The 12,563-nt window shown below is 42.8% G+C and overlaps 1 protein-coding gene across 2 annotated transcripts; it reads left to right on the forward strand.

The window, feature by feature from the left end:
* The first annotated feature begins 495 nt into the window (after nucleotides 1–495).
* LOC130514336 (ankyrin repeat and fibronectin type-III domain-containing protein 1-like) lies at nucleotides 496–11,528 on the forward strand. 2 transcript variants are annotated; one of them, XM_057013858.1, is made up of 19 exons: nucleotides 496–930; nucleotides 2,470–2,666; nucleotides 2,981–3,251; nucleotides 3,335–3,535; nucleotides 4,493–4,606; nucleotides 4,915–5,012; nucleotides 5,265–5,355; nucleotides 5,607–5,714; nucleotides 5,914–6,013; nucleotides 6,318–6,447; nucleotides 6,584–6,703; nucleotides 6,851–6,957; nucleotides 7,064–7,175; nucleotides 8,507–8,673; nucleotides 8,863–9,037; nucleotides 9,158–9,320; nucleotides 9,770–9,936; nucleotides 10,052–10,259; nucleotides 10,367–11,528. In XM_057013858.1, the coding sequence occupies exons 2-19, from the start codon at nucleotides 2,505–2,507 to the stop codon at nucleotides 11,038–11,040; spliced, it is 3,168 nt and encodes a 1,055-aa protein (XP_056869838.1). In that variant the 5' UTR covers nucleotides 496–930; nucleotides 2,470–2,504; the 3' UTR covers nucleotides 11,041–11,528. The 2 variants fall into 2 exon arrangements, with proteins under 2 accessions (XP_056869838.1, XP_056869839.1); XM_057013859.1 differs by lacking the exon at nucleotides 496–930 and adding an exon at nucleotides 1,656–1,945.
* The last annotated feature ends 1,035 nt before the right edge of the window (nucleotides 11,529–12,563 follow it).

Consider the following 12,563-nt stretch of genomic DNA (forward strand, 5'->3'; position numbering starts at 1 on the left):
AAATGTAAAGCTCTTTTATGTGTTGTTTCTACACAAAATAACTCATTGGGGTTTGAAGAGCATTTACAGATTTCCCCATTTTTTTCATGTCTCACTTTATTTTCTCCAATAATTTTCAAATCCCAAAGAAAATAGCCATTACCCAAACATAAAGCAGCTGATCCTTTTTTTTTTTTTTTTAGATTGCTTCTAAATTGCTTCAGCAGCTGCTAATACACATTTTCCCCAGCAGCTTCATTAATTCATTGATATTGTGTTCTTAATCTGTTTTTGCTATAATAAGAGAATATTTATCATAAAACTGTTAAGAGCCCACAAATACCCTCCAAGTGTGATTTCCACCCCATCACCACCTTTGCTCGTTTAGCAGTTAAGGCCAGTATGTCGTCATTTCCATCACAACAAAGCTTCTCTGCAACCAAGCAATCAGATGAAAGGATGTGTGGGGGCGACTATCAACGTGACATTGAGTAGCCTTCTACACCTCAGTGAGCAGTGTTGCGAGCCCAACTCTTCCTGTTGTGTTGTTTCCGTGATGTTTGTGCTTGTTAGTTTTGTTTCTTTCTTTGTTTTTTTGAGCCGCTCTGACGTCCGATTCACGCTCTTCCAGGTTGCAGCTTCACCGACGGTCGAGGCTTTACTCACCCTGCTCAGTGCAAAATGATTTGTGCTGAGATAACGACGCTAAATGTAGATTTAACTATGTTGCATCTACCATGACGAGCCGCACGTCTATGACACGGGGGGAAGGGGGTGTTTTCGTGTGCGCGCACAGGCGCAGCGCAGTCGGATACGCGTCGCCTCTGTGGTGTGAACTCTTGGTGTCGACGAGGACAGCTGCATTTGACCGCCAGTGAGACTTTTGAGAAGGAAAATAAGCATGTTGACGCACCTGCCACGGCGAAAAAGTTGATCAAAGTGACAGTGACGGTAGGAAAGTGAAACTTTTATGTTGCATTGCGTTTATAATGCGCCTATTTATCTTACTTCTTTATATCTATACTTGACAAAACGATAAGATGAGAATGTTCGATTGACCTCTACGATGATGATTTTTCTGGCACTTTTCAGCCTCTCTGTCGCAGTTTTGTTCAGGTTGATTTGGTGATATATGGCTTATATGAATATAACTCTTATTGCTTTTTGGTGGCTTTTAATTTGAATGAGTTGTTTGATAACCTTGGCCGTCTGACGCTGACGTTTTTATTACATAACTTTCCTGGTTCTGTCAGGTGGTGTCTTTTGTTATATTGATTCTTCAAATTACAATCCAGATACATTAAAATATATCTGAAGGTAACCTATGACTGCAGGTATCTTTGACACAGAGGTTGTTTTAATCATTAGATAAAGTTTTCTGGACATTTTTGGGAACTAGAAAGGCTCCAGCTGCGCTATGCCACCCTTATTGACTTTTAACTTGTGTGATCTGACTCAGTATTGATGCAGGCACAGCCATATTTATGTAAATGTTACTAGAACCTGTATAATCTATTGACACCTTATTTTGCCCTGTCCCTGTGCTGTGTCAGGAAAAGCAAACCCCCCCTCAGCTGTTTCATCAGCACTTTCCACAACTGATGTAAAACAGGGCAAACAAACTACAAACGACAGCGGCCAGTATAGCCCTCACACCCTTACGATATTCTTGCATGTACACAATGCAGGTACTGTTTAATGCTGTGGGTGTCACAACACAGTAGCAGCCACAGAGTTTGGTCATCACTGAGAGGTGGCGTCACTGTGGCCGGATCCTCTGTCTACCGGGGGAATATTCACTGCAAGTACTTGGCACATCATGAACCTCTTTTCAAAAGTCTGAACTGAAATGCGAAGCGTTCCTTTTCCTGGGAAAAGGTTGACAAGAGACAGATGATAGTGTTTCCCCGACAGAGACAAAAGAGTGTTGCTGACTAACTGCTCCGTGTATGGAAATACAGCAATTGTGAGCCTTCTTTTTTTTACACTTGGTAGAATGAAATCCTATTGATGCTAAATGGAACTCTTGTCATCATTACAATAGCAGTGATGATGGATTTTATGTATTTAAGCTGATGTTATAGGGAGATTCCTTCTTCTTATTGGCTATTTTAGTTCATTCAATGGATGGACCAGTTGAGTTGCTTGCTGAGACTCCACTCAGAAAGGACAAAATAAGGCTGATGCACAAAAATAAACATTTAAAGACATTTACCATTCTCCGCTCACAGGCCTTGTAACTGCTATCCATTAAGTCTGCATGCAAACAGCAGCCCAGCTTATTTTTCTCTAGTTTAGTGAGAAGAGTGGTTGTTGTTCCTGTGTGACCAATAACTGCTACCAGAAATACCCCCCGGTATTGATAATGATTTTTTATCTGTTCTCGAAGTTCATTTTTAAAATTAATTCCTGTTCCAGATGCTGCTTTTCTCTCCTCTGGGAGGGAGTTGAGCTAACACTCCGGCTCACTTCTTATCTTCTCCTCCCCAGGTATCCTCTCTTTTTACCTCTTTCCTCCTCCCGTCATGTCTGTGTCCATGAGGAATCCGCCACAGCGCCGCCGCTCTCTGGGTCCCGTCTCACCCAAACGCATCTACAGAAACCTTTCTGTCAGACTGAGGGTTGGAGAGTCATCTGTTAGCAGGGAAGCGGATGCACTCAAACACCACAGCAAGTCTGCAGATACCGTAAGGCCATTTGGGTCAACTGAGGTCAAATGTGTTCCTCCCTTCCAATTGGCTTGCTTTGTAAATTACGTGATTTTATGTGACCCGACATGCTGACTGTGCCAGTGTGACTTCAGTTTCGTTAATGGGACTCTGATTCATGATTTGGGTAATGTGTCCTGTCACATCAAATCTGGTTCTTTTTGCATCAAATCCCTTCCTCGCCTCATGAAAAAAAGCCTTTAACACGAACCCTCCATTCATGTGACCATTTGTTTTTCTTTAATGTGCCTTCTCTTTCATGACGTCACATTTTCTCTCTTGCTTCCCTGTAGTACAAGAGCCTGTGGGAGGCAGTTGAGAATGAGGACACACTGGCTGTCCAGAGCTTGCTGTCCAGAGACGACATCGACTGTCGTGTGGGGGGAGGGGGGAGCATGTGGGAAAGAAGAGATAGGAAAGAGAAGGATTGGGTGAAAGAGAGGGAGAAAGGGGTGAACAGAGTGAGTGACCAGGGTCTGGTTCCCCTCGATGTGGCAGCCCTTACCCACAATTCCCCTCTGCTCCATGTGTTGGAAAAAGCAGGAGCGAGACATAATCCTGTTTGTGAGTTAAAAGAAAAAGAAAAAGCAGCAGTTATTTTGGATGAGATGTTGTAGCCGTTCACCTTCTTATCTGTGTCCTTTAAGTGTGCCAGCCAGCAGAGTGGGCATTTAAACTGGAAGCCCTGGTGGCATTGGCAGGGAAGCGGGTGGAGGAAAAGAAGATGGAAACGCTGAGGAAGCCGGTGCCAGGTCCACAGGCCCAGGCTGACCTCCACAGGCAAGTCCGCCTGTGGAGCCTCAGGCTGCAGCTGTACTGTCGGATGAGGGAGAACTTCCTCAAGACAGGTCAGTAGTTTGAGGTCAAATTGTCATTTGTCTTAAACTACAGCTCATGAAGCAAGCTGGATCACAGACCTGCTGCTTTTCAGTCCTTATTTGTAAGGAAAACGCCCCATCATTCCCGTGTGGACACTGATCTTGATCGGAAAGTTATTCTTTAAGTTTACATCATTTATGAATGCCAAATCCCATCCAGCCCCTTTGGCTCATGATTAATTCAAGTCTGACGTGTTGGCGTCAGCACAGCAACCCCCAGAACACCTTGAAAAACTTGAGCAAGGCTGTGTTCCGCTGTCAGGTCAGTTATGTCACATTTCCACTGCGTGGAACCTACTCAAGATGATTCTTCTCATTTTGTCTGCTGGAAACTTTTGTGCCAGTGGGTAACTAGTGTCTGCTAATATTTTTACTACAATCTCAGTTGTTCCATTATATTATATTATCTAATTGAATTGAATCTAATCTTTATTATATTATATTATATTATATTATAATATACAGGGGTTTCTTGGATGCTTTCTCTGCCTGTGCAACCATTTGATCAACTTAATAACACATAAACAAAAGGATGAACAAAACTGAAAGGAAGGAAAGGACAAAACTGCATGGTCAGCTGCAACAAGTGCAATGGCTGCAGAATAACAACTACCAGTGATTTTGGAATACTTAATCTGCAGTCCTACTGGACTGTTGTTAGATCAATTCATCCTCTTGAATGTGTTTTTGATTGTCTGAGAAATGAAGAAAAAATAAGACAGAAATTATCTTCCTTCACAGTTCATTATCCTCCCGCATAAAAGTGTCTTTTAAATAAAGTAATAGTTTCTTTTTCAAATTAATGTATCTTAGTTCACTCCAGACTCTTTTTACTGTGTTATGATCACTTGACACTCTCTGATTAAACTGGAGTCCATGTCATGCATTCTGGTTCTTGTTTTTTTTATATTCTATTTTTCCACGCAGAACTCCCTGGGCCTCCCAGTCACGTGTCCATACTAGTGACCAGCACGTCCTCTCTGTTTGTGTCGATCAAAGAACCAGAAGGGGACAATATTGGGCTTATCACCTGCTACAGAGGTGAGTCTTAAAATGAAAACAAATAAAATAGTACAAGTGATTAAAAACAACAAAAGCAGACACGTCTTATAAAGAATAAAAGAGACGTGAAACAAGGCCACAGCAGTGCTGGCACTAAAGCTTTATAGTAGGGATATAGGGATTTACCCGCCTTCTGTAGGATTGCTGTATACTTTCTTTGGCTGAATAAATGTCACGCTTTTTTAGCCAAGGGGGAAAACTGAAACTGTAAACACTAAAATTTTTACTTCACCCCTATGGCGAATGAGTAGAGCCAGAGAATAATCTGTCAGTGACAATACTTGCAGTGGAATGGAGCACATCAGACAGCTTCAAACGCATCCTTGGCTCAATCCAAGTCACAGAGACCAAGAACCCTTCATACACGATCAAAGGCCTTACAACAGTAAGTCATGCAAGACCTTTGTTGTACACCACCAGCATGCAATCCACATGGCATGAATATGCATGAATGGCACACATAGATTTGAATGTACCAGTATGTAGACAGTATTTATACATTGTCTTCATCCGTGCTTCTTACAGAACAACAGCTTTCCTTAACAATGCATGAATTAATGATGAGAGCAATATGTATTTCCTCTGGATTGATAATGCATGGTGATAATTTGCCAGTCTGCTGCTTATCCAAATGCAGGGGGTACATTATTTTGTGAGAGTGAGTGCCTTCAATGTGAAAGGATGGGGACCGACTCAGTGCTCAACTCCTGCCAGTGCTGCCCCTTCCAGTGAGTAGAGCGTTTTTAAGATGGGGAACGTGTTACAATTTTTAACTCTAAATCCTGAGCAATTGCTTCTTCAGAGGCATAAAATCTCAAAGTGCCGAAACTCTGAGAGCAAGATGCAGTTTCTCTTGTCTCATAATCCCCAAGCTAGTTAAAAAGCAGAGTTAAGGGTTTGCCTGCAAATGAATTCTTGATGTCTTGATTTGTCTCCCCAAATTGCATAAAAAAGGCAGTAACTCATTCTATCTGTGCAGGTTGGAGAGAGTGCCTCGGTGTCAAGTCACAGTTCAGAAACCATGAGGGCCTTTTGAGGAAGCTGTCAGAGGATGCCAGAGAACCGTATTACAGAGGATTTTGCATCGGTATGTAACAAGTTCTTGTGTGTGCGCGTCTCTGTTTGTGTGTTTTTATTTACTTTTTACTAAATTTATAATGGCAGCATTACTTTAATTCTATTTCTCGCCTTTAAAGGAGCGCTTCCACAGCCGTGACAGATCTCACAGTGAATATATTTGGCAGTAAAATGAGTCACCCTATCTGATTCTCCTCTTCCTTCCACAGAGAGCTCTAAGCCCCAGAGCCCCAGCAAGCGTTTGTCTGTGTCTCGCGGCATCAAACAGTTATTCCAGTCAGCCACCAAGTTTGTTCGTCTCCTGCAGAGGTTAGCGCTCCATCTCTCCCACCTAAACCTACTGTGCCTTGAGGCTTTAGGTGGTACTATTAGATTAAATGTGACGTGATCATCGTAGCTATGAAGTATAAAGGCTGCAAGCCCGAATACACGTCCAGCCCTATTTCTGCTAACCGTTATTGAAAGAGAACAGTAGAGTAAAACAGGAGAAGTTCTTAGAGGTGGATTAAAGCCATGGCGAGTAGTTTTTAACTGATAGAGACATCTGATCATTTGTACAGACTCTCCTCTACCATATTATACAGTATTTTGTGTGTTGCATCATTCCCATCAGAGGTGTCTACTTGGCCATCGTGTTCTACCAAAAAGACAACATCCTGGTGACAGCTGAAGACCAGATCCCTCTGGTAGAGATCCAGTGCTGCTCCACCTCCATCACCCATGATTTTCTTTGGTTCGCGAAGGTGAGCTCTCACCCTTACGCAGGCACTAAAATGCCTTGTGTCAATGCAGGTCTTTGGTTCTTTAGAAGCTATGGATCACAATGAAGGCTGCTGAGGGGTTTGTGTGATTAAAGTTGCCTTCTTTTTTCTTCTCCAGTTGTCCTGCGCATGGCAGCAGGTACCCTGGCTTCAGCAAGCCCTCGCTTCTGCTCAGTTCTCTTCCTCCTCCCTCCTTCAAAACAGGCACAACATTTTAAGAGCTGTTTCCTTACTGCAGGTAAGGAGTCACGCAGCATATTCTGTGCAAAAAGAAGTCACAGATTGGATTGTTCCTTCACCTTTTCTTTCTTGTGTGTGGCTCCTCCCATTCGTGGAATCAACATTAGTGCCAGTATTTTACCCGTCTCCATTTCTCTGACCTCAGACGTCACTGGGAACTATGGACCTGGGACAGGTCTACTATGAACCTCTAAAAGATCGACAAGGCAACATTCTGCTAGTTACTCTGAAGGACTTCCCAACCACTTCCAGGTGAGAAAAGTTGATTGTACTGTCATAAGGACAATCATTAAGAAAGAAATGTAACGCCCTACAATGAGGCTCTGTATTTTAACAGTGCTGTGTGTACATCTCAAAGCTCTCCAGATCCTCCATTTCACTGGATGCCCCTGGCCCGCCTGGAAAAGAACCGCACCAGAACTCTCCTGCCTGAGCCGACTGCAATGGACATGCTCTATGAGCAGCTGAAGGTGAGCCAGACAAACAACAACAGATGTAGATAATAAACCAATTGGTAAAAACGATTTGTGTTGAGGCAGAATTAATTAGTTATTAAGAAAAGTGACCAAGTGTTCTGAGACCAAAGTGTGTGAGTCACTGAGTTTCAAATCTCAGCAGATTAAAGAGGTTTCTTTGGTGGATTGCTCAAACAAAATAGATGTTCTTCTCAATATTGCTGGAATTACCTGACAGAAGGAACCACCTCATTGTGCAAATGGATGAATCCACTGAAAGCCTTTGCTTGAGTGGCACAAGACATGGGGGAACGTTAGTGTTGAAGTTCTCATGAAATCTCCTGATGCTATCAGAGAGACGTGCAGCTGTAGCTGCTGCAGAAGGTGGATAAGCTCAATATTCTTGTTCAAAGAGCACAACACAGCAGGACTCACTTCATCTGATATTTGTGGTGATCAGCAACCAGCTGCAGATTTCAAGAGCAGTATATGAAATCATGTTTTGGAGGCAAAAAAAGTTTTATATTTTCAGAACTGTCAGATGTTCTCATCGTTTCAGCCACCCCTGTAAGTCAACAGATTTTCTACATAATCTGAATTTGGGCCAGTGATACACTGGCTTTAAACCATACCTTGATGGCTAGGACATGAGTTCTAATTCCTAAAAGGAACCAGTGAAAAGATGCTAAGTAGGAGCCTCCTTGGTGTTGTGAAAAGCCAGACAGTTGAATCGTCCATGTTTTGAAAACAAGCATGCGATTTTGCCAGTAAAGCAGGTAAAAGAGTTGTTTCATTAATACACACGAGGAGATAAAGTGTTTTCTCTTTTAAATTAAATTGGTGGTGTTTTCAAATGCTGCCAAGATGATGAAATCAGCATAACATGTCATCAACATACGACGCCTAAGGGGAAACAGGTGAAAAGAAAATAAAAGAGGTCCCCAGAGCAGTCCCTGAAGAACACTAATCGCCGTTTCTTTGGAAACAGTGCCTCAGTGCTGCATTCAGTCTGGCAGCCTGTGTTTAGCTCAGGCTGCGTCATCGGCGTTGTACATAAGAGAGCTTTGCATGCTTCCTCAGTGCAGCCTGATAATACAGTGGGCTCCACTCTGCAGCCATTATTTATTGTACAGACATATTCACTTCTCTTGTTAAGATGGACCAAATTGTGATGTACAAGTCACGGTTGCTGACTCTTCTCTAACATCTGATTTCAATGAACTCTCCCAGCAGTGAATTTGAAAGAAGTTAGACAGCACCAGGCACAGCGGACATCCCGAACCCTCTCTACGCTGCAGAAAACTCAGAGAAATTAATAATGAAATATTATCCATGTCTCTTTTCAGGAGAAGATATCTTTCCACAGGCACAGCACACAATGGGCCCAGCCTGGTCTGTATGTGGGCATCCTGAAGCTGTGCAGCACGGTTGAACAGATCAGGGTCCTGGTGCCGCAGAGGCTGCCCAACCTGCTCTGCCACACACGTGTCCGACTCAACGCGCATGTTTCTCGGTAACTAAATTCCCATTTCAAACTACAGTAAGGCTGTCTGACTGAATACTGAGATGTTAGTAGGTGGCAGGAGTCCACACCCTGCTACCGGGATGAAACGTGTTTGTAGTTTTGCCCTCAGTTTTGCATTTATGAGGCTATGTGTAGTAATGTGTTGCTAAGTGCATCATTGCCATCACTTTTTGACAGAGAAGAGTGGGCATGGCTCCAGAGTCACGTTTACACAGCCACCGGCAGTGTTCAGAACCTATTAGGCGGCCAGGACGAGGGTCTGACTGAGACCGGAGCGCTGATGGAGTTCAGCAGGTCCCTGAGAGCCGCGGTCACGCATCTTCTGACAAAGCTCAACATTCCCCTCTACAGGGTAACTCCTGCAACAGCTACAAGCAGTCTATTCAATATTCTGCACCGTTTCAAAACAGCGAAGAGGAAGCAACATCAGACGTCTCTACATTAGCGCGCACGTGTTTGTTGTTTCTGGCAGGCTTACCAATATGGTGTGTACACCCGGGAGCTGCTGCAGTTTGGAGACAAGGTCTCCGTGTTGCTGCTGCTGCCTCCAAGTGAGGATTTCAGCTCCAGCTACTGGCCTTTGGTGGGCACCAAAGAGCCCGGCCTCACCATGCCCCTGCAGATCTTCGAGCTCGGTAGGTGGAGTCCTGAAAAGAAATCTGAGATCATGAAATAGAGACTTCAGTGCTATTTGATGTGCTGCTATTTGATGTGCTAGTCTTGCCTGGAAAAATAACTGCAAAGTGCAGAGTTGTAGTCATATTTCAAAGAAATAGTGATGATAATGTCCCACACTGAGCCTGTGTTGTTTACAATTAAGATCCTATCGAAGATATTATTGTATATGTATTATGTTTTTCAATGATAGGACTTTAATTCTAAATATCCCCCAATTTGTTTCTTGGTTTGTTTTCTTCTCCGTTGAGTCTTTTGATCCATTAATCCCAACTTCAGAATTGGTTTTGACCCTAAACGAAGTCCATATTTTTTGAGAATCCCTATATTTGATCAAGTGTATCCAATGAGCTCTGAGGCTTTTCTTTCCCTGCTTTGATGTGGTTCTCTGTTTTCCTTTTATCTCCAGTTCACTTCTGGACCTACGAGCAGCAGTTTCTGCTCCAGTACTGTCAGCTCTGGGTCAAGATGGAACTAGATACCCATCTGGCCCAACAGGCTCTGCGGGAGGCACTGGACACCAAGGAGGTTCAGGAAGCCCGAGAGCGACTCAACCACATTTCTGACCTTTCTCGTGTAAGCACAGGCATTAAATTAAGGCATATAACTGATGGGATTTTTGGTTTGAACCAATGAAACGTCTAAATTGTTTCCCTTCAGCAGCTCCTCTTGCTGTCTTCTTTGTTTTCAGAAACTGGATGCACTGTGGAGAGATGCACGCTGGATTATGGACTGTCTGCAGTGCGTTCGCTCCAAGCAGTGGGTGGGGGCGGTGCCTCTCAGCCTGGTGATGGGAGGAGAGCCACCAACACGTCCTGATGGTGAGGACGACGAGAGCAGTTTGACAGCCAGACTGACGTGGCCCCATCGAATACAGTTCCAGAGACAAACCATCGCAGGTGACGATAAGACTGCACCGCAATATTGATGATGTTTTTAGTGTGCACTGCACAAAAAAAGTCCATTATGAACACAGCCAATGTTTGTTTACATTTTCCATCCATAGATGCTCCCACTCCAGCAGGAATCTCCGTCATTCCCGAAGAACCTTTGCCATCAGAGGGAGTTGTCAAAGGAGGATACCCTGTCGACATCGCTGCCCAGTCCACTCTGGACCTGACAAGCATCGGCCAGGCAGATTTAGGATGTTCAGAGGCGTTAATCGAAGCCAGACTGGAGCCCACTGGGGTTACACAGATGGAAATGGGGTTTACAGTTTTGGGCCCTCCAGAGTCCTACAGCGAGACTCAGGACATTCCGCCCTGCATCACTGAGGTAATCCAACCAATGGAGATGGCAGAACTGGTAGACATCTTACCCACGCTGAGTCTTATTGAGGAGGAGGCCGCCAGCGGTCCAATCGCACCATCAGTCATGGATATGTTGGAAAGCTTTGGATTGGGAATGACTCAGAGCAATGCCTTGATTCAGTTGGAGAAATCAGACAATGAAGCTACGTATTTAACACCATCTGAGGCCGACTGCAGCAGCTGTGGGATCGACTCACAAGGACTAGCTTCCTCTGCCGGTCATGCCACAGTGGATGCCATGGGCAATGAAGTGCTACATCCGAGCTTTGAAGGTCCCCCAGAGGACACAGAGGATCACAAAACCTCAAACATTGGATTGCCTGTGAGGAACCGGGTGGAATGGGACAGACCATCTACTAGCCTATCCTGATTATGACATACACCATGTTTATTTTTAGAAACTACATTCTTATCTTTTACTCTGCATCCCTGTTTAGTGTTTTATAAAAAGAAAAATAAGACTCATTACGAATGATGAAGTCATTTGTCCATTAACTACACTATAGGTAATCTTGAGTAATGTTTAAAATGTAGTTCTGTGTTTCACTTTTTCACCTCTGATAGCATCAAAACCAAAAGCAGAGTTTGAAAGAAACCGATGTCTTGGTAGCCTCAGTTAAAAAAAGGAATTTAAGATCTAAGTTGAAGCCATAGCTTTATATTTCATTTTTCAATGTTGTGTAACAGTATATTTTCACTTGTCCAGTAAAATAATAACCCAAAGAAATAGTTTCTCCACGCACTCACACAAACACACACACAAATGGATGCATATGCACGCATGTTATTAAAAAACAACAGCCATGAGTGAGTGATTAAACATGGTGGCAGGTTGCCTTGTCACTATTATTGTCACTACTATTATTAATCTGTCATTCATGTTTTAGTAGAGAGCACAGAAAGGAAATGTCATTTCTAATTAGCCATCTACCAACTTTGCTAACAATCAAATAGTAACAGGGAAAGAAAATCATTTATTCATTATTGAAATGATTTCCCTTTAGTGATTTTTGCCTACACCACTAATGAGTTATTCCCCAGTGTTCAAAGTAGCTAAGTGATTTAATCTCGTGGGAAATGCCTCACATCTTGTTTAAATACAAGGAACGGGATTACTTCCACATCTCCCGAGGGAAGTACATTAGAATTTTCCCAATACCGAACACTGAAAAGACAAACACAAATGTTCTGCAGTCGCGGGAAGACTGATGCAGCAAAACATTATAAAATTGCTTGTTCTTTAGAAAAAGTGATTGAGACAATGTCCTCATCAGTGAGTCTTTACTTCCCTCTAGTGGTCAAAATAATATAAAACACCTACGCAGCGGGCACAACAAGGTTAAAACTGTTAAATGAAGCTAAAATACTTGAAATAAATGTAAATAATAAACAAAACAAGCATGCATAATAAATATAGACATTTACATCAATAACAGCTTCAATATCAGTTCTGTTTTTTCCATTTAAAACGAAAACCAGGCTGTTGCCAATGATGAATATGGAGTCTCTAACCACTAAATATCCAAAAATCTGCTCGGCTCGAATTACCAGTTCGCGTCCGCTGCTTTTCTAATTAAAATATTAATCAATAATTAGGAGTATCAATAAGGAGTATCTGGGCTTTTATAATGCCATAAGCCCGTTTTCACGCCACACACTTTGGCAAGAAATTATATACAGAATGTTAGAATTTATTTTAATGGTCGTCACAGAAGAGTATAATTTAAGAGAAGTCTGGTGTTTACGTCCATCTAGTGGTCACATATGAGTACTACAGATGCATGCAAATTTAAACCCGTTTATCGTTACGGATTTTTCATTTTCTTTAGAGTAAACAACTACTTACCACACAACAACTATAAAATCAGTATACAAAATATAGGTAATTACATT

This window comes from Takifugu flavidus, chromosome 18 (genome assembly GCF_003711565.1).
Source record: "Takifugu flavidus isolate HTHZ2018 chromosome 18, ASM371156v2, whole genome shotgun sequence".
Lineage (NCBI taxonomy): Eukaryota > Metazoa > Chordata > Actinopteri > Tetraodontiformes > Tetraodontidae > Takifugu > Takifugu flavidus.

Bases quoted from the DNA above. Each gene is read 5' to 3' on its own strand.
- LOC130514336 (XM_057013858.1), top strand. From the start codon at position 2,505: ATGTCTGTGTCCATGAGGAATCCGCCACAGCGCCGCCGCTCTCTGGGT. The intron at 9,038-9,157 runs GTAACTCCTGCA...TGTTTCTGGCAG, and splicing joins TCAACATTCCCCTCTACAGG to GCTTACCAATATGGTGTGTA. The intron at 9,321-9,769 runs GTAGGTGGAGTC...TTTTATCTCCAG, and splicing joins CCTGCAGATCTTCGAGCTCG to TTCACTTCTGGACCTACGAG.